The following is a 21900-nucleotide window of genomic DNA, read 5'->3' as shown; positions in this document are numbered from 1 at the left end:
CTCCCCCGTCCCTGGGATTCTCCAGGCAAGAACACTGGAGTGGGTTGCCATGTCCTTCTCCAATGTATGAAAGTGAAAAGTGAAAGGGAAGTTGCTCAGTTGTGTCCAACTCTTAGCGACCCCATGGACTGCAGCCTACCAGGCTCCTCCGTCTGTGGGATTTTCCATGCAAGAGTACTGGAGTGGGGTGCCATTGCCTTCTCCATAGAGGAGAGTAGATGTCTTTTTTTGCCAGAAGCAGAAAGCAGTCTATTTCAGGGGAAAAAAATCACCTTAGCTGCTAATTTCATTCCTCAATTTTAAACACATGGCATTCTTTCCTACTATTTTAATGGTGCCTGAGTAGGCAGAAGTGTAACATGTGTGTGTCCATTTCACAGTTGGGTGTCAGAAGCCAGGTCCCCTTGAGACTGGGCCACTGTTGCTCTCGAATCCACTCATGGAGACTTGACACCCCTCATGTCTCTGTGTTAAATCTCAGGCAGTCACCTCCATGGGTGTGTTCACTTCTGGAAAGTGCAGTTGTATCCTTAGCTCACCCTGCATGTAAGAAATTGCACAGAACCCAAAAGGAAATCTGTCACTAAAATTGCACATTTGGATTAAGTTTGGCAATTATGTGAGAAATTGACAAAAATAAACTAGAGCTTCAGGTGGCTCAGTAAAGAATCTGCCAGCAATACAGGAGACGCAAGAAGCACAGGTTCGATCCCTGGGTCAGGAGATCCCCTGGAGAAGGGCATGGTAATCCACTCCAGTATTCTTGCCTGGAGAATCCCATGGAGAGAGGAGCCTGGCGGGCTGCAGTCCATGGGGTCACAAGAGTTGGACATGACTGAGTACGTGCATGCACACGCATGCACACACACATACACACACACACACACAGTAATAAAGGACAGACAGACTTGCTTTACACCCACCCTGAGTGAGGTTTGTGTGTGAGTCTTGCACCCTGATCCCACCTCCTCCTGGTCCCCAGGTAGGGGTCACTCGCTGTTGGAGCTCCCAGACTCTGCCCACCGGGAAATGGCTCTTGGACTGGCCACCGTGCCCTCCCCTTGCACCCCGAAGCACCACTGCCCCCTTGACTGAGGGCAGAGATGTGCACGGTGGACTTGGATGCTTCTGTTTTTATAACTCAATTTCAGAGTCAGGTCACACCTTGTTTGACATCTAGGGAAGCCTTAGTCCTTCCCTTCTGAGAGGGCTTGTTGCCCTGGGTTTGGAAAGAATATATTGAATTCTGAGCAAAGGGCCAAGGGTGTTGTAATTCAGTGGACTGACCCATATTGCTTTCTTTCTGTGGCCCAGGGATAGAATCGGGCCTCAACTGTGACTGCTTCTGTGCTTACCTGCCTTCAAGACAGATGGTTTCATAAGTATCTGCTGTTTTTTTTTTTTTTTTTTACTGAAGATGAGAATTCTCATGGAAAAGGATCCTTGGAGATTTGTGATGTAAAATTGAATGAGTGTCAGAACTCCTTTCCATTTGATTTTACATCATAAAGTTCACACGTTTTCTTCTAAAGCAGATGAATCTAACCTACTCTTTCACGGCGCTGTGTTTAAAGATGTTAGCCATCAGTATCTAACGTCCGACCTTTGAGAATGCTTACCTAAGAGTTTTCTGCACTGAAAGACTTGCTTGGCAGCAAGTACCATGCTCAAGATGCTATCTTCTCTCTATTATCTTCTTCTCAGCCCATGTTTCTACGCAAAATAAATTGATTTATGGCCAAAGCTATTCATTGAATAATGTATTGAGTAAAGAAAACCAAATTAGGAATGTGAAAGGAACAAGACTCTCATGCTGTCTAATAGGAAATATTAAGGTATCTAATTTTCAAAAGTATATTTATAAGCTGATTAAAATTCAACCCATTTTTCTTAGTGGATGTGTGTTATAAAGATTAGGCTGATCTTTCAGCTGGCATGATCTATAATAAAGGCTATAAATAATTATAGCACTAATAGCACTGCTGGTTTCATGACTATATTCTGGTCCAGGCCATGAGGCCAGGCAGTATTTAGTACTTGTTTCCCAGTTATAGACCAAAAAATCAGAGAAGTGTTGAAAATAAGCATGTCAACATTTTGAAATGAGTTTATTAACCTCTGATGTGCAACTGGTAAAATTTTAGTAGTTTAGTAAAATGAGGTAAAACTTTCTAGTGAGGTGGTCTTATATTCATGTGAATGGGCACTGGTTATTAAGAGGGATTTTTGCATTTGAGATTTCCAGAATATAATTTGGGAGGGGTGGTTGACAACACATCCGGAGTCCCATCCAGGGGAGAGGACGGTGGGCTTGGCCGTCCATTGGCACATCCTCCTGGGTGAGTCCTAGGTGTGTGGTGAGGCCAGGTGTCAATGAGAGTGGCAGGGGGTCTCCTGGGGGCTTTGCATAGAGTGGTCTGGGTTAGAGAATAATGGACTCCTAAGGGGTAAATAGGGCTTTCCTGATAGCTCAGCTGGTAAAGAATCCGCCTACAATGCAGGAGACCCTGGTTTGATTCCTGGGTTGGGAGATCTGCTGGAGAAGGGATAGGCTACCCACTCCAGTATTATTGGGCTTCCCTGGTGGCTCATCTGATAAAGAATCTGCCTGCAATGCGGGAGGCCTGGGTTCGATCCCTGGGTGGGGAAGATCCCCTGGAGAAGGGAACGGCTACCCACTCTGGTATTTTGGCCTGGAGCATCCCATAGACCATTCCATGGAATAAATGGAATAAATGAATGAAGCTGAAATAAGTGGAATAAATGAATGAAGGGGTAAATGAAGGAAGCTGTTTATGAGGACATGAATGACTGTCTGAGGACACGTCTTCTTCCTCTGGTAATTTGGAACTTCTTTCTCATTGAGTATGTGAGAGCAGAAAGGTGGAAGGTCTCCTGCAGGGAGCTGGGGAGAGTGGAGGGTACCAGAACAGGGTTTTAGAGCCCCTGGCCAGCTCAAAGGGGTGAAGGGGTTTAAACGGGCTCCTGCTCTTCCAGTAAACGTCGAACAGTTCGGGTACATTAGGCTCATGTAAGAAATTTATTTGTGTGGGGCCAGAGAAGGAAAACACCCCAGTGTGCATTTACTGTTCACACGTAGAGTGTACGCTAGTTTGGTTCCTGGGTTTCTGGAGGCTTATTATCCGGGGAAGTTACACTTTGAGCAGCTGTTGAATTTTTAGATTTGTCCTTGGAAATCAACTTGAATTTTTCTCCCAGCTGAAAATTTGCACTCAGACATCATTTCAGGGTTGGTCCTGGGGCTGCCTTCTGGAGGTCAGATTCTGTAAGTGCTTGTGACTTGTGATGAGTGGGGAGCCCCCGACCTACATTTCTCCAGGCCCTATTTTCTGATGGGTTGTTTCCCACACTTACCAGATTGTAAGAGTTTCTGCAAGGCCTGTGTCCACCGCACATGTAGCCAAGTTCCTGCCCTGTTGAGTCAGGTCCCCAGAGAGGCCTTTGCTCACAGGTCACCTTAGTGACATGGTCCCTTATCACCACTGAAAGCAACCTCTTGCCCCACCCTCCATCCCTGGTCTGTTTTCCTCCATCTATCCTGCCATGCACTGGTTTTTAAATCTCACTTTCCTCTAGAATGTAGTTCCCTCGAGACTATGCTTTTGTGACCCTCCGGTTTCCCACAGTGCCTGGCCCAGTGCCTGGTACATGGATGGGGCTCGGGACATACCTGTGCATAGATGGATGGATGGATGGGTGGGTGGGTGGATTTTTGTCAAGCCCCTGGTCATTCTTCATGTCACCTGATTTTAGGAAACACTGGTGTTTAGATGGACTGAACCACAGGGTACGGTTCTGTTTTCTCCTAGTCGTTTCTCCCCTTGCCCTAGGCCCTGCGGACTCGCTCAGTGCCTGAGATTCGCTGGCAGCTGATGCTGGGCCAGGTTCTCAGGGGTGCTTCCACCTGCAGACTGAGGGGGAACCTGGTGGGGTCAGTGAGCTCACCCGGTGGACAGACTCTTCTGCTGGGAAGCTCTTCCTTCACCCAGGTCATCCTGTACATGTTCTTCGCCCGGGGCAGTGATGGTAAAGATCTCCCATCCCATTACATCATGTAATGTTCAGTTGGACTGAACTCAAATGTGAGATTTGAATACATCTAGCTCCTCAGGGGTAGCTGCCACTCCAACTGTGGTCCTCAGACCAGCAGCTCTGGTCTCACCTGGGAACTTCTTAGAAATACAAAATCTGAGACCCATGTCAGACCCACTGAATCAGGAAGTTAGTTGCTCAGTCATGTCTGACTCTCTGTGACCCCACGGACTGTAACCCACCAGGCTCCTCTGTCCATGGAATTCTCCAGGCAAGAATACTGGAGTGGGTTGCCATTCCCTTCTCCAGCGAATCTTCCTGACCCAGGGATGGAACCCATGTCGCCTGCATTGCAGGCAGATTCTTAACCGTCTGAGCCACCAGGGAAGCCCACTGAATCAGGATATACATGCAGTGGTTAATCTTCCATGTCATTTTGGCTGGGCCATGGCACCTGGATATCTGGCCAAACATGTCTCTAGATGTTTCTTTCAAGGTGCCTTTTGGATGAGGTTTACATTTAAATTGACGGGCTTTGAATAAAGCAGATTACCCACGGTAATGTAGGCGGACCTTGTCAGATCAGCTGACAGCATTAATGAACAAAGAGTCACCTCACTGAGGAAGAAGGAATTCTGCCAGCAGATGGTCTACAAACCTGCATCGCTACATCAGATCTTCCCTCAGGCCTCCAGCTCTCCAAAGCCTGTCCTTCTGGGTTCTTACGGAGGCTTCATTGCAAACACACAGTAGAGTGAATCATTGAATCATTGGCTGTTGGTGATTGAAATCAATCTCCAGCTCCTCGTCTCTCTTAGGAGGGGGCACGACTGAAATTTCCAACCCTCCGATCATGTGGTTGGTTCCTCTGGCAACCAGCCAGCATCCTAGGGGCTTTCCATGAGTCACCTCATTGAGGTGACAAAAGATACATTTATCTCTGTCTCAACACTGTGGCAGTCCCCAGGGTTTTGGGAGCTCTGTGCCAGAAACTGGGATGAAGACCAAATATATGTTTCTTGTGATGAAGCACAATATCACAGCACCGTGCGCAGAAGAAGGCTAAAGATAACTCAAGGACGACAGTAATCACCGTATAATGAAGCCCCAGGCTGTCGTTGTTGGTCTTGCCTGAGGCAGTGGCCACAGGTGGTCCGTGGAGCCGCTTCTCAGCTCCATCAGATGGCCTCTGGCTGCTGTGCTGTTTGAGTTGTCCGTTTTCATGTTTCCTTCTGCCTTCCCAGGTTTGGTCACTGCCAGGTCTTTCAGGAGTACCGGTGCTTCAGGTGGCCTATTTTCTGAGCCCTTGGCTCTTCTGTCTGGTGCTTCTAACTGAGGTGTCTTTTCAGTTCAGTTCAGTCATGTCCGACTCTTTGTGACCCCATGGACTGCAGCACGCCAGGCTTCCCTGTCCATCACCAACTCCCGGAACTTGCTCAAACTCATGTCCATCAAGTCGGTGTTGCCATCCAACCATCTCATCCTCTGTCATTCCCTTCTCCTCCTGCCTTCAATCTTTCCCAGCATCAGGGTTTTTTCTAATGAGTCAGTTCTTCGCATCAGGCGGCCAAAGTATTGGACTTTAAGCTTCAGCATCAGTGTATTTTAAACCTAGAAAATCTCTCGAGACTGTACCTCAGATAAAAGTGGGCTTCAGAAGGTGAGCTAGGACCTAGGCAGGTACTTTTATGGATGAGCCTTTGAGCAGCTAAAGGAGGCATGGTTCATTTTATCCCTCAGATCTTCAGTTCAGGCCTTTTCATTATTTTATGGTTCATTGATTATCTGCTACGTGCCAGGAATATACGAAGTCGAAGTTGTTTAAAAAAAAATTCAAGTGAGTAAATTTTAAAGATCATATTGGCTTTATTCAATGATTCATGAGTTGGGCAGCATTCCATTGAGCAGATAGAAAGGAGCTCTGAAAAGCTGTGCAAAGTGGAAGACTTTTATAAGCAGATAGGAGCAGGCAAAGAGGCTGCTAGCAAAGAATAGGTGTTGGGGACAAGGTCACCTTCCTTTGGGAGGACAGCACGGGGGTCTGTCAGGCAGATTACCTTGCGAGTGCGCAGCAGGTGATTCCAGACTGGTTGAGAATACATTCCTGAGAGAGGCTGAAACTCATCCGTTAGATCTGACATTGAGTCTTGGTTTGGAGATGTGGGCTGAGCACAAGTGACTCCATTTTGGGCTTGTTATTTCTTTTTTTTTCCCATAAAGTAAATAATCTTATTATTCCCATAGTCTATTCTGGGAGTAGATAAATATAATACAAAGCAAAGCAGAGACTATGAAACGGAGGTGTAAACACCACACTGACTTGGGGGAGGAGCCTTTGAACTGGAGCAGACTTCACGGAGGGTAAGATGGGTAGGACCATTTAGTCCTGGAGACACCGCAGGGAAGCACAGGACGTTGGCCGGGGAAGCTGGGATGTGGATGAACGTGTCTGAGTGAAGGGTGTGTGGAAGTGGGGTAAAGTGTCTGTGGTGAGTGCCCAGAGAGGTACATTAAACGGCCAACCATGCACCTGTTACCATGCTTGGCAGAGTTGACTTTCTACATTGAATCAGCGACTGTGTGATGAGAATTCTAGTGGATCACCAATCCCAGGTGATAATTCTCCCTTGACTGTGAGTTTCTCAGCTGATGCTTCACCTCTCTGTGTTCATATCTTACTGTGTTGGGAACGCGTGCCTCTTTCTGTTTTGTGATCTTTGACACATGTCTTTATCTTGAAAGATAAAGACATTCTGTTCACAGCCCGAGGCTCCCAGAAGGTGGGTTCATGTCCCTGCTTACACCGTGTGGCAGTAATCAAACACATATCCATCAAAGTTTGAAAGTCAAGATCACATCAGAAGATTTTCTTAGGAAAGGTGTCTTTTTACACTATGAAGCTTCGTAGGAGCGGGCCAACACAGCAATGTTCTTATCCCAAGTTTTGAAATATTTTGTTCTTATAGTTACTCGTGTACTTTTGGAATCTTTGTTTTCGTTGTTTAGAATTTCTGTCTCTACCTGATAGCAGTGTTGTCACTTGCCCTCACAGCACGGCCAAGTACAGCGTGGTGACGTTTCTACCTCGATTCTTGTACGAGCAGATCAGGAGAGCTGCCAATGCCTTCTTCCTCTTCATTGCCTTATTACAGGTGAGGTTTATATAAAATTCATAGCTTTAATTGCATGGAAAATAAGCTTTTGCTGAAAGGTCACTTAACTGAGAAAGTGTTGTCATACTTGATGAAGTTTGCTTCCTTCATCCAGTCACTGTTTGCATGAATGCGATATTTGCATAAAGGTGGAGTTCTTTAGCTGTTTGCTTAAGGGAATTGCAGTTGTGAAAAGAGGCGTTGAAACATGATTGTGGGGTCCCACTTTAACCCTGTTTTTGTCCCAAACACAGAGATGTTGGGTAAAATGTTAAAGACATGTAACACACTTAGCTAATTTTTAAAATAAGGTAATCACTTTGCAACAGAAATGGAATAGATCTACAGTGAGGAGTGAGTACTGTATTTCCTTTCTCATGGAGAGGATTTTAATGTGCCTAGTCCCTACTTTTGGTCTCTTTATCTTACAGCAAATTCCAGATGTATCTCCAACAGGAAGATACACCACCCTGGTGCCATTGATCATTATTTTAACAATCGCAGGCATCAAAGAGATTGTAGAAGATTTTGTAAGTTTTTGCTTTCGGATAATAACAACATAGTATTGACTGTAACTTACAACTTACTTGTTGCTTTGGAATCTTTAAGACAGAAAAATTGGTCTGTAGGCTAACCAGCCTCTCAAGGCTTGTGATGGTATTTTGGGGAAGAAAATGTGCACACACAATGCCTGAAATACCCCTACAGTGGGACAGAAGTAGTTCAGTCTGTGTTTACTGATGTCAGGTTGTCCAGAGTAGCAGCACTGAGGTTATTTTTACAAGACTCTTCTCCCTCTCGTCCTTGTTTCAGTGTCTCCAAGTTCATTGGCTCAAACTCTCCTCTGTTTTCTGTCTTCTTTTCCGGTTCTCTCTTCTCCCCTTCCTCTCCGTCTGTCTCCCCCTCTCTCTCATATGTGCACACACATTTTTCTGGAAATAGATAAATGAATAAATACAATGTAAATCAAAGCCAAGGTACTTTATCCATAAAGTTCTTTATCAATAAAATGAACTCAGTTGTTTGCTGGTAATCATGTAGAATAATTATTTTTGTTCAATCTAAAACAATCTAGGAATAAAAGTTTTATACTTTAAAGTGCTTGTTCCTTGCGATAGCCAAAATACAAGCATTTAAACCTCATCTATTGTTACTGTGTTAGCCTCTGAATTTAGTGAGTGACCTTGACCATCGAACTGAATTTTAGGACATTAGGGTTCCTGCCAGTTGCCTTCTTTGTCCTGTTTTTGCCCAGTCTTACTGTTCTCTGTTTCAGTTATTCATTTGGAACTTTTGAAACTAACATCTTTTTTTCTTTCTGTAACAGAAGCGACATAAGGCAGACAATGCAGTTAACAAAAAGAAAACCATAGGTAAGATTCCAGGCTGACTCACTTTTTCTGCTAGAAAACTTAAGAACAAAACTTGCATTTAAGGAGTTTTAAATCGGTAGTTAATGGTGTTGAGATAAATTGAGGGAAGTAATCTATAAAATACATTAAAGATAGCAAAATGTCAGACAAGTCCAACAGAAGGTGAGTCCTGGTAGTTAAGATTTGAACAGGATTTGTGTAGAATTTAAGAAAAGATGGTAGTTTTCAGGAGCGAGACATACTTTATGTCCATAAAAAGTCAAAGCATTTATACTCTGGCTTTGCAATTGCTCCCTACCTCTGTCTACTTATTCTAGCATTTCTAGAACAGTAGCTCTGTGTTATTAGGGGGTGCATATGTGTTTTGGTAAAATCTTGCAGCAACACAGTGATTTCCTTTACTTCATATGGGCTAAATATGCATAGATGTAACTTCCTTGCATACACATGTATTTATGTGAGTGCATTGCTGTATATATGGTATGTAAGTATCTTGATGGGGCTCTGTTTTGGGGAGTGGTGGTATTACACCTTTATATCTAAGGACATGGTGTATTGGAATTAATCAGTGGAATTTTAAAAGGAGCCTTTTGGAGTTTGGAAAGCTGGTCTTATTCTGATTATCATAGGTATTAACCAATACATTGTTTTGTTTTTCTTTGTCAGTGTTAAGGAATGGTATGTGGCAAACCATTGTGTGGAAAGAGGTAAAGACTGATTTTATTTTTTAAATTTGTGTATTTTAATTGGAGGATAGTTATAATATTGTGATGGCAGATATGCCAGAAAGTACTGGCTTGGAGACTTGTAATTACTCGTTACTGTAGATTTTGGAATCCAGTTTGTGTTAAGACACAAGCCATGTCCATTTCAGGTAAGTGTGGCAGTGTGGTTTTCCCCTGAGACTTCCTTAGAACGGGTATGTGTATCCTTTGTTTCTGGATCTTCTAGGTGTTCTCCCATGTCGGCTCAGAGCTGGGAAATTCATTGCTCTTGATGGATGTTTCTGAAAATTCACAGCATTCTCTAGTTCCTAAACCCAGTTCAAGAAACATTTTCCTCTCATCTTCTGTTGCTATCTTAGTGTCAGTTCAATTTTTTTAAGTTTTTTTTTTTTTTTCACTTTTGAGATTCTCCCTTCTGACATTTTTGGTGCAAAGGGTTTGGGTCTGATTAGCACTAAATCTGAAGTGATGGAGTCAGGGTTTGGAATCGTCTTATGTTGGTCCTGAGGCTGAGAGTTGTTGATGCTTTTAGCTTTATGAGAGCAAGAAGGCTTTGCATCCACACGCCTGGAAGTTGGGGTTGGCAGGGCTTGAGAACGGCCTGGTGATTCGGTGGTTGCTAGTGATAAATAGAAGACTGAGAAAGGATCTGCTGTGCCATCTGGGTGTTACATGTCTACTAAAGTTGGCTTTTTCAGGGAGTCGCTGTTGTGACTGGAGCTTAACGGTCACAAGATGTTCTTGGAGTGTGACTCATGATTCCAAGATGCAAAGCTGACTATCTTCATTTCAGAAGAAGAGTGTGTTTTAGAAGGGTGACTTATAATAGTTTCTCTTGCTAAGCACTTAATAAACAATGTTTCAAAATGTTTCTATAACTTTGTGAGCCTCCAGGATGCCTGAGATGTGGTAATGCAGCCTTCATTGTAGTTCTTTTCTTTTAACTCTGTTACTGGCTTACATTAAGCCCCCGGAGAAGGCAATGGCACCCCACTCCAGTCTTCTTGCCTGGAAAACCCCATGGATGGAGGAGCCTGGTAGGCTGCAGTCCATGGGGTTGCTAAGAGTCAGACATGACTGAGCGACTTCCCTTTCACTTTCATGCATTGAAGAAGGAAATGGCAACCCACTCCAGTGTTCTTGCCTGGAGAATCCCACGGACGGCGGGGCCTGGTGGGCTTCCGTTTATGGGGTTGCACAGAGTCGTACACAACTGAAGTGACTTAGCAGCAGCAGCAGAGTTACGTGATCAGAGAAGGCAATAGCAACCCACTCCAGTAGTCTTGCCTGGAAAATCCCATGGATGGAGGAGCCTGGTAGGCTGCAGTCCATAGGGTCCCTGAGTGGGACATGACTGAGTGACTTCACTTTCACTTTTCACTTTCATGCATTGGAGAAGGAAATGGCAACCCACTCCAGTGTTCTTGCCCGGAGAATCCCAGGGACGGGGGAGCCTGGTGGGCTGCCATCTATGGGGTTGCACAGAGTTGGACACAACTGAAGTGACTTAGCAGCAGCAGCAGCAGCAGCAGAGTTACGTGATAGCACCTTAACCTGATAGACACCCAGAGGTCCTGTGTTGTAAATACTAACTGATCTCACTTGGATCTCATTTGGAAGTGGGATGGCCCTTGGTCAAGTGGTTGGAAGTTCTTGCCTCCGCAGAGGGTGGCAATGCTCCCAGTACTAGAGAAACTCGAAAACCTCCAGACACTGAGGAATGGCTTTTCTCTCCCTAAAGTCCTTGCTGCCACTCCCCGTCCCCTCCCCGGAAAGGCAGTCATCCTGGCCAGAGTGGAGAATTATTTGAATTTGGGATCTCCTGACGCTACTTGAAATTGGAGTGATGAGCTCAGAATTTTGGATCTAGGAGCTGATGGATTCAGATTCCTAAATCTCATTACTGTTTCCCACACACGTTTGCTGAGAGAAGAACAAAACAAAACAAAATAAATACCTGTTATATGCTTTGCCACATGCATTTTTATTTCAGTTAAAAATGCATTGTGCTTATTTAATTGGATCTCTTAGCATGGATCAGGCTTCCCAGGTGGTGCTAGTGGTAAAGAACCTGTCTGCCAATGCAGGTTAGATGTAACAGACTGGGTTTGATCCCTGGGTAGGGAAGATCCCCTGGAGGAGGGCATGGCAACCCACTCCAGTATTCTTACCTGGAGAATCCCATGGACAGAGGAGCCTGGCAGGCTGCAGTCCATGGGATTGCACAGAGTCAGATGTGACTGAAGCAACTTAGCATGAAGCATGACGAGCTTGGACCAGAGGCAGTCTTAGCTGAAATGCAGATAAGAATTAAGCCTGGCACCTGCCCTTGGAGGGGTTTTAAGTGGTCAGGCTTCAGCTGGCACCCCAGTTGCCTGGCGGGCTGGTCCAGTGATGTGCTGAACTCCTCTCTCAGACCCTTTGATCCAACAACTCCAGGCTGGGGCCTCGGAATTTGCATTTTTAAGAGTTCTTCGGTGAGGTTGATGCTGTTGGTCTGGGAATCCCACTCCAGAATCACAGGTGTAGTGGAAATGATGGGCAGGTAAACAGGATGCTGTATGGACACTGAGCCCTGGGCCGGGGTCCTGCTTCAGATGCCCGGGGCTGTCAGGGAGGGATACCTGGTCTGGACCCACTGGTTCAGGTCAGGAAAGGCTTGCTTCACAGATGCTGCAGTGAAGAGCTATGTGGGAGAAATTAGAGGTGGATGGAGAGCCAGTGCATCCGCAGAGCTGCTCAGAGTGAGGCTGAGAAGGTGTGAGAGGACAGGTGATGAGAGGTTGGGGTGATGTGTGGGCGAGGGGGTCAGGCCTGGGGAGCTGGCTGCCTCTCAGGTCCCCAGGCAACGGGACTCGAGCCTGAGACTTGGAAGCTGGAGTTGGACGTCCTGGTTCTTCAGCTGCAGCAGCAGCTTCAAGGGGGTCTCTGTGACCCTGGCTCTTTTTTCCTTTGCGCTTATTCAGAACTATGAGCAGCCCTGTGAGGCAAGAGGGGATTTAGGGACTGTTGGGGGGCTCTTTCCCTCCTTAAGAAACCTTCCTCTAGGTTGTCTTACACACGTAAGAGACAACCACACATAAGAACACCAGATAGAAAACTATTTTCAAATGAAATTCCAAGTAAGTAGTTTCTCATATATAAAAAACTTCTTAGTACTTTTTTTTTTAAATCTAAGAAGCATTTCTACCCCATTAGCAAAGACAAGGGAAAGCCATAATTTCCCTGTCCTCCCACTTTGAACTAAAAAAAAAAAAAATTCATGGCCTTTTTTCTTTTGAAAACATGAGTAATTTTCCTTTCTAGTTTTTTCCTTAACTAATTGCTTCTGATTTTGTTCTGTGTAATTAAACTATTCACATAAAATGTTTTTATGTTAAGAAAACGTTTTCAGTTTTCATAAATACTTTTGGTTGTGCTGGTTGTTGAAATAGGTGTGTGTCATCTTTGACATCATTATGGGATCTCCTTTAATTATTTGCCTTTCTTTTGCCTTTAAATTGGATATGAACGTCAGATGTTTACACGCACGGGGAAGGGGTGTCCCTGGGGAAGGGGGATTGATCCAGGCAGGCTCTGGATCTGTGCCCTTAGCCACTCGCCCTGCTGTCCACAGCCGTGGGGATGGACATGCGTGTGTTTGTAAGTGGATGAATAGCTGTGAGAAAGTGAGACCTTGGTCATTTTGACTCATCTCTCTTCTGCTCCTGCGTTCAGCATCATTGTAAAAAGGCAGTATTACCATTTGTCTGTATTGAAATGTTTTTATTCTTGTGGAGGAAAAGAATTTGAGCTTCTCTGCCTTAAACATCATGGCACAGTTACACAGTAATTTTTCCTCCAGATGTTTAACCACTTTGCACTTTCTTGTCTCTCATGCGTCTGTGTCCTTGTCCCCGGGTTCTAGGTGGCCGTGGGAGACATCGTCAAAGTCGTCAACGGGCAGTACCTTCCAGCAGACGTGGTCCTGCTCTCCTCCAGGTCAGGTGGGCTCGTGGGCAGGGCTTTGAAGTCGGTGTTGAGAACAGTAGAGTGTCACCTGGTGCCTGGAGAGGACTCCGGTCACCTTCCGTCCACCTCCGGGTCGCCACCCCTTCCCACTCTCCTCCTTTTTTACTCCTTTGCGTTGTCCTGCCTTCACCTTGTACTTTTTCCTGAACTTTTCTGTTTTTTGATTCGTTTTCATCTCATGGCTGTTCTGGGCTGTTCCTCATTGGTAGGGAAACATTTCAGAGCAGTGGAGTGGTGTGTTGAGTAGCATCAAGGTCACAGAGTCTCTGAAACTTGAGGACCAGCTCTGATGGAGGGTCCAGCCCAGTAGCCTTCCCCAGAATCCAGGCCTACCTTCACTAGAGGTTCAGAGACCACAGGCATTTCTCAACATCCGTGTGACCTGCAGATGGTCCATATTTTGCTCCCTTTCTGTCCAAGCATCATTGCCTTATTTTCTAGATAATTTGTGTCACAGAGGTGTCATCACTAAATGATAGATAAATGATAGACATCTCAGTCCTTGACTTTCCCCTGGATGACACATAAAATCATCTATCAGAGAAGAAAAGCCCAAATCAGGATAAGAATACACTTGAACTTGAGCTCAAGGTTAAACTAGATGCTGTACCGATGTCATGCTGGGAATCAGCGTCACACTGGGTGTGTGTGATTTGAGCGCAGACAGACTTTCTTTTATGGGACTGAATCACTCATTTTGTCAGATTTTAAGCCTTAGCACGAATTTTCTCCTTGAGATAAAAAGCTTAATAAAAGCACCCCAGGCCTGTAGAGAGAGAAAAGCACTGTATACACTGGAGCAGGGCTCATGTTTGTCCTTAATGATCAGTAACCCAGAAACTCTCAGAAATAGTAAAACGTTGATCACTTGATAGTTTGGGTTATGAGGATCGGATGTGACCCTCAGAAAGCCTGGTTTGAAGGCAGCGTGTCCGAGCAGACGTCACGTCTCCCGTGTGCTTGCTGGCGTTTGTGCCGAGACACCTGCTGAGCACGTCATCCCGTGTAATCTTCCCACCAACCCTAGACATCCCTACTTGGTCCATGAGAAATCATGGGATGCAGAGAGATGGGACAGCTGACTGAGGTCACACCACCAGGAAGGGCAGCGCCAGGAGACTGTACATGGCTGGTGGTCATAGAATCCGTTCTCTTAACCCCGAACTCTGCTGCCCGGATCTGAATATCCAAACTTGGGGTGTAGTCTCTGCCATGCCTACGTTTCTTCTTTGAATTTTCTGTCCTTGAAATTAGGTGTTTTGATTTAAAAGTTGCCTGTTGAGTTGCCTATTGACATAGTAAAAACTGTAGAAAGAAAAGGCCTGCAACCCCCTGCCTTGGTTTCTCAGCTCCTCCGGCCGTGATCTCGTTCAGAAGCCGCATGTGCGGCTCTTGTGTGTGGGTGGCTCTTGTGTGTGGTCAAGGGCAAGCCGACCTCTGACTTTCAGGGTCACCTGAGCCCACTGGGCCGGTCTTAGCTGGGACATCTTGTGCTTCCCGTCATGTGCCTGTTCCCTTCTGTTCATCCTCTGTTACTTCTGCCCAGGTGAGGTCAGGTGCCGTTGTGTGCGGCCCTTGTGGGCGGATCACTGGACTAGAGTGTCCGTCTGTCTGCCTGGTCAGTCGCTGCTCCTGCGCTGGTCGATTCTGACACCCCTGTGAGGGTCCACCTAGCAGAGTTTCCGTGGCGGAGGCTCTGTCAGCCGTGAAGTGCCAGAGTGGACCTTACTCAACTTGGCTGTTTCGTCTTCTCTCTCCTTAGTGAACCTCAGGCAATGTGTTACGTTGAAACAGCCAATCTGGACGGGGAGACGAACCTTAAAATACGTCAGGTAACGTGGCCCTTTACCACTCGCGTCGTCACGGAGCCCAGATTGTAACGCACTTCCTACAGGTTAACCGTCGGTGCCGTTTCCAGAGGGAACAAAATGTTCTGTCACAAAAGGTGATGCCTTCACCCTGATAGGATCCATGGGAAGAGCACGGTTAGGCGAGGGATTCCTTGGGAGTGATGACAAAACTGGAAAAAGTGGGCTTCATTAGAGCGCAGGCCACGCAGGGAGCCATGTCTTGGTTTACATCTTACTGGACTCTCCACCTGTTGGAGTGGCTGGAAAGGGATCCTGGGAGAGGCAGTGGGCAGCACATGCAGCGACAGAGGACCCAGATGGGCTCTGGGCGCCTTACTGGACTTTGTTGTTTTCATGGAGATTCTAATTCTAGAGAGTAGGGCGCCTCACTGGACTTCGTTGTTTTCATGGAGATTCTAATTCTAGAGAGTAGTAGATTAGATTTCCAGTGTACAAAATGTCCATGCCTTAAATAAAGCTATTTGTACCATATATTTTAATTCTTGAATGGAGATTAGTCTTTACTAGAAAAGTTTTAAGTTTCAATGAACAATGATTCATTTTGACACTTCAGTTTTCTGCGGTACCAAGTGGAATTTGATGATTCTGTCCACATATTTTTCATTTCTGTGTTAGATATTTGGCTTAGACATTTTATTTTTCTCTTTAGAGAAGAGTCACAGGGCATTACACATCACGGTGTATTAAAGGGGTACTTTATTCTGTGTTTATGGTCATGTCAGGATACCGCTAATGAAGGATGCTTTCTGTAAGGTGTTTTGGTGTGCTAATTATCATACGGAAGCTCCATTACTTGGCCACCTGATGCAAAAAGCTGACTCAGTGGAAAAGACTTGATGCTGGGAAAGGTTGAAGGCAGGAAGAAAAGGGGACAACAGAGGATGAGATGGTTGCATAGCATCACCAACTCAATGGACATGAGTTTGAGCAAACTCTGGGAGACAGCGAAGGACAGGGAAGCCTGGTGTGCTGCCGTCTATGGGGTCTCAAAGAGTTGGACAGGACTTAGTGACTGAACAACAACAAATTATGACTTTAGTATGAATGTGTCAGCATAGTAGTATGACTTTCTGCTTCGTTGAATTTTTTTGAACCTTTTCTATTCGGTTGCTGTGGCCAAAGCCACCTATGATCCATCCTGAGGGGTTGATACGTTTGAGGACCCCCCTCCCCCCAAATGATTCCATTTTAGTTGATTCAGGCTTCCCTTTGATTAACAGTAGGGGTGCTGAGTGTTGTTCCCAAGCCTGGAAGGTTGTGTTTAGTTTCCTCTTGGGGTTGAACGTTTTAGGGTTTGAGTCACACTGCGGACATGCAGACGAGGGAGGTGCTGATGAAGTTGTCTGGGACCATAGAGTGCGAAGGGCCCAATCGCCACCTCTACGACTTCACCGGGAACTTGAACTTGGATGGGAAAAGGTACCACTTCCTCTTGTCTTAGTGGTTTTTATTTTAATCTTTTTTTATGTGATTTTAATTTTAATTTTAATGTGACTTAAGGATTATATATAGGAGCTTTGGGAAATATCAGTTTGTCTTTTGGTTTCATAATGTTTTAAAACAGATTTCTCTATGTTGAGCTTTTTTCAAAACACCATTTAAATCAATTTAAGCCTTCCCTGAAATGTAAGGAAAGACCTGACTTTTGGCAAGAAAATGTCACAAGGGTCTGAAATGAGCTTCACAAAACTCACCTGGTGTGTCTTTCTGTGTGTGTTACCCATCAGGTAAAAGACTAGTTGGTTTTGGGTGCATAAAATTGTGCAGAAAAGCAGAAGAGAGGTGTCTGAAGTGTATAAAGGCCAACAGTTGTTAGAGAAACATCCTTTTTATTTATCTTTTTGCTTTCTTCTAAGTAGTCTATGCTTTTAGCAAGTTAAATGAAAGGAACAACTACCCTCCCATTAGAATGTTCACGGCCCTGTTTATGTTCTGTCGTCCTTGTCCTCTTGGCATTTGGTTTATCATTTGAGTCATTTTTTGTCATTACGTTGGGCTGCAGTGTCTCTCTTCTGCTCATCTTTCATCATCATGCCTCTTACTAGCACTCCCCACCTTCACATTTGAACAGACCCAAAGGGAAGGACCCAGCCATAGGAATCAACCTAAGACAACTCTAAGTGTGACAGCTTTCTCGGTTTCATGCAGTCCGCAGAGCCATTCTGTAGACTATCTTTTTAAATTTCTAAATGTTCACTCAGGCTTTTATTTAACGAAGTCATCTTTGACAGATCTGATATTATAGCTTTGGTTTTTTTTTTTTTTTTCTTTTTTTTGTATAATCTATAAACTGACTTTCCCAAATGAATAAATTTCTGGTTATCTTAGCAAGTTCCTTTTTGTATATTGAGTTTCCTAATAGAGTTATGAGAGACAATATTTCCTCTTCATGTTTTAAAGGAAAAAAAAAGAAAGGAAACCTTTTCTGTGTTGATGAATGGATGAGGTCAGCCTTTCTGTGTGGGTCTCTTTTGGGGTAGATTAAGCCGGTGGTAACTTTTATGGCCCCTGTGTCCCAGTGAAATAGTCCAAATTCGACTAAAGGAAGCACTTCATTTATTGTGGGTTTTTGTTTAAGGGGGAAGCTCATGCTCATTTGTTTTGAACTCTCATTGAATATAAATGTTGTTTCTTGTTTTTAGCCCCGTTGCCCTTGGGCCGGACCAGATCTTATTGAGAGGCACACAGCTTAGAAACACTCAGTGGGGCTTTGGCATAGTTGTCTACACTGGACATGACACCAAGCTCATGCAGGTAAAACATTTCTGTGCTGAGAAACAATGCCGATTTTAGTCTGTTTTTCCTGTTTGTTTGTTTTTTCTTTATGGAGTAGAGGGTGGAAAATGCAGATGTTGCATTTAAGAGGCTGGAGTTTTGTCTGTGAACCTAAATTTGGAAAGGAGGGGCCTTTATTTTGGTTCCCAGGTGGTTTCTCCTGGTTTTCTTTTCTTGTATCAGGTATTTGTTACCTCTTGCCTGAAATATCAACCATCTTTATTTTCTGGATCTAATGGGACAGTCAGTCCTCGCCTGTTTTGTCTTTAAACTCAAGGAGGGGATTTGTTCTACTTCTTAATTTTTCTCTCTACTTCTCCTTCTCGCACGATTGATTAAGATTTTTTAGGAAATTGTCTTATTTAACTGAATTGTAGGCAGTTGAACAGAGAAGGCAATGGCACCCTACTCCAGTACTCTTGCCTGGCAAATCCCATGGACAGAGGAGCCTGGTAGGCTGCAGTCCATGAGGTCGCTAGGAGTCGGACACGACTGAGCAACTTCGCTTTCACTTTTCACTTTCATGCATTGGAGAAGGAAAGGGTAGCCCACTCCAGTGTTCTTGTCTGGAGAATCCCAGGAATGGGGGAGCCTGGTAGGAAGCCGTCTGTGGGGTCGCACAGAGTCGAACACGACTGAAGCGACTTAGCAGCAGCAGCAGGCAGTTGAAAATCAGTTAGTTTTGAAATCATGTTTGTTCTTTGTATCTTATACCAAAGAGAAAAAGTACTAAAATGATTTTGTTCTTTCTCCCTGTTCATTTTTTAAGATTATTATTATCATTAGGATTGGCTTTTCAACTTGTCTGTCCTTTTGTATAGCCTCCGAGACACATATTTGGTGATATTTCTTGACTTAAAAGTGTTTAGTGGCCACCATGCACCATATCTTGTACCAGGCTTTGTGGATACAATAGTGAAAGGCCCTGTCTCACCCCCCCCCAGAGAGTTAGATAGACCGAGGAGTGATGGGGATTACAGAGTGGAGAGATGATTGTGTGATGCAGGTCATTCCTGAGGGCCGTGGGTCCATGGGGACTTCCCATGTGGCTCAGTGGTAAAGAATCCACCTGTCAATGCAGAAGACACAAGAGATGAGGATTCAGTCCCTGAGTTGGGAAGATTCCTTGGAGTAGGAGATGGCAAGCCGCTCTAGTATTCTTGCCTGGAAAATTCCATGGGCAGAGGAGCCTGGAGGGCTACAGTCCATGGGGTCACATAGAGTTGGACATGACTGAGCAGGCGCACGCGCACACACATACACACACACACAGGTCCATATGGAAGGCCAGCCAGCCCAGGTTGCTGCTAAGTCTCTTCAGTCATGTCCAACTCTGTGCGATCCCATAGACGGCAGCCCACCAGGCTCCTCCGTCCCTGGGATTCTCCAGGCAAGAACACTGGAGTGGGTTGCCATTTCCTTCTCCAATGCATGAAAGTGAAAAGTGAAAGTGACGTCACTCAGTCCTGTCAGACTCTTCGTGACCCCATGGACTCCAACCTACCAGGCTCCTCTGTCCATGGGATTTTCCAGAGGTGTCATTTGACCAGACACCAAGAAGCACATTTTAGACGTTGAATTGAAGAACAGAGGCTGTTGTGTTGGTCCGCTCTTGAAGGTCAAATGATATAGAAGAAGAGAGTTAGCTATTGATTAGGACCAATGGGGGGATATAGCCCAGTGTCTACACCAGCTGGTCACTGCAGTGCAGACAGGAGAGGAAGGTCAGGGGGATTAGAAGGGCTGAGACTCACTGAAGTGGAGGAAGATTGATGAGTGACAGGCCTCTGTGCAGGGCGCTTGGCTTTGACCTCCTGGGACAGAGGGTTTGTGGAGTAGAGGGACCCAGGCCTGATCTCCAGGGGCTAGGATGCTAAAGGAAAGCTGTTGGAGGCCATTGAGGAGTGATGGACGATGCAGGGACCACAGCATTTGGTGACCATAGGATGAGGGCCAGGTAGAGAGGGACGCTGAAGCTGGTGACTTGAGTCTTCAGGGAGTGGGGGGAGGGGACAGTTGGTGGACTTCCTGGGGGAAGGGGCAGAAGGCAGTGTAGCCAATGCAGGAATGTTAAATGTGGGTTTTAAACGCAGCACTGGAGGAAGAAAGTGTCAGAGTATTAGCGGGTCCTGGGTATACGCTTTGTAACATTGTCTTCTGCAGCATGGGAGTCTGCACGGAGAACCCCCCCTGCCGGGGGGACCTCCCGGGAAGCGTGGGTGAGGCAGGGGCAGGGAGGAGGGCCTAGGGGCTTAGGGCAGTCCTGGTCTTGGAGGCAGGCGGGTTGCTGCAGAGCGCACTGGGCAGGAGGGGTCCATGGCAGCTCACAAAGAGAGGAGCTGGTGAGTGCTGGGAGGCAGCTCTTGAGTGGATGAAGACGCACTTACCTGGGATGCACCTGCTCCAGCCTTCCTGCAGGTCCTCACCTGTCTACCAGCGCTGATCAGAACACGTGAAGTGTGTGGGTTCTGAACGGCTGTGTGGAAGACCTGAACTCCGTGAATAGCTTAGTGCCCTGCCACCTGGGGAGGGTCCTCACCCTGCTCCAGCCCAGCATCAGCAGCCAGCGGCCAGAGCTGGAAGCCCCAGTGGCCACACTTCACCTCCGTCTTTATGATGAAGTGACAGAACACGAGGCACCCGCTCAGATTTGGGCAGGGCCCTGAAACTAGTTTTCAGGTTGTGCATTTTACAAATGTGACCGCTCTCTAAGATTCCTTGTACCCTGAGTGGTTCTTTTTTCAGGGTGCAGTACTGTTTCTCTGTGGAAATCTTGGGCTTCCCCAATGGCTCAGTGGGTAAAGAATCCACCTGCAATATAGGAGACTCAGGAGATGCGTGTTCTATCCCTGGGTCGGGAAGATCCCCCGGAGAAGGAAATGGCAACCCACTCCAGTGTTCTTGCCTGAAAAAATCCCATGGACAAAGGAGCCTGGCCGGCTAGAATCTGTGGGATCACAAAGAGTCATACACGACTGAGCGACTAAGCATGCTGTTTCTCTAGATCGTGTATTGGTAATACAGCTTCGTTAACTAAGGCGTAAGAGATAATTAAGTGACACTCAAGAGTGATTCTGCCCTCCCTTCGGTGAACAAGGTACATACACTAAGTGAACTCGTGAGGTCTGTGTCCCCTGAGTGTGCTGGGCACCTTCCTTGCCTCTGCATGTGGTAAGCCTCTTTGTGAGGCTTCTTACGTGTTGACTGCTCAAGTGCAGAATAATGGAAAGCCCCAGGAACAGCTGTGCTAGGGTTGCTGTGCCTTTAGGGCTAAAACAACAAGTAAAGATAATGAGCTTTTAAAAGGAATATAATGTAACACACATAGCTGGAAGCCATCCTGTTTGTGAAATAACGTTTCTGTCTGTACTTGTGCTGCTTGACCACAGAGAGGAAACACTGTTGCCTTAGGGTTCTTCTCCATTTTTGTTTTTTCAACTCTCACCTCAATATCTTTTGTTCTTCAGAGTTCCCTCATTTCATGTGGAGAGTACTTACAGGTAAAAAATTTTCAATGTCTGCTGTTTCTGTTGATTGACTGAATGGGAAAGAGATACCGTCACATTAATAACAGCAAATAGTGCCCCATGCATTGTTCCAAGAAACTTGCATTTATGAACTCATTGATTTCTCACAACAGTGCTATGAAGAATACGAATTGTTGTTCCCATTTTCTAGATGAGGACACAGGCGCAGAACCTAAGTAAGTTGCCAAAGTTAAATTCCCAGTAAGAGAGAGCTGGGATTCGAACCTAGGCAGTCTGGCTCCTTGTTCTGACTAGTACCCTGCTGACTGTTTTCTTAGAAGGGAATCAAACATGAAGTTCAGGCCTGATTTAAAATTTTGCAAAATCTGATGTTTTGGCCTGTTTCTGTTTAGAATTCCATCACTCAGAAGTAGCAGTATTTTCTGAGAATTTTGGAGAGGAACTTATATCAG

The 21900-nt window shown here is 45.6% G+C and overlaps 1 protein-coding gene across 4 annotated transcripts in view; it reads left to right on the top strand.

The window, feature by feature from the left end:
- ATP8A2 (ATPase, aminophospholipid transporter, class I, type 8A, member 2) overlaps positions 1-21900 on the top strand; it is a 494154-nt gene that overhangs the window by 90960 nt on the left and 381294 nt on the right. For all 4 annotated transcript variants that reach the window (XM_024999819.2, XM_024999820.2, NM_001435329.1 and 1 more), the window contains exons 3-10: positions 7106-7205; positions 7637-7735; positions 8533-8578; positions 9245-9285; positions 13211-13284; positions 15077-15146; positions 16477-16604; positions 17828-17939. In XM_024999819.2, coding sequence (XP_024855587.1) covers positions 7106-7205; positions 7637-7735; positions 8533-8578; positions 9245-9285; positions 13211-13284; positions 15077-15146; positions 16477-16604; positions 17828-17939 — 670 coding nt within the window. The remainder of the gene's footprint in view (positions 1-7105; positions 7206-7636; positions 7736-8532; positions 8579-9244; positions 9286-13210; positions 13285-15076; positions 15147-16476; positions 16605-17827; positions 17940-21900) is intronic.

This window comes from Bos taurus, chromosome 12 (assembly GCF_002263795.3).
Source record: "Bos taurus isolate L1 Dominette 01449 registration number 42190680 breed Hereford chromosome 12, ARS-UCD2.0, whole genome shotgun sequence".
Classification (NCBI taxonomy): domain Eukaryota; kingdom Metazoa; phylum Chordata; class Mammalia; order Artiodactyla; family Bovidae; genus Bos; species Bos taurus.
Note: the sequence above shows the minus strand (reverse complement) of the source record. Positions and strands in the feature narration are given on the sequence as shown.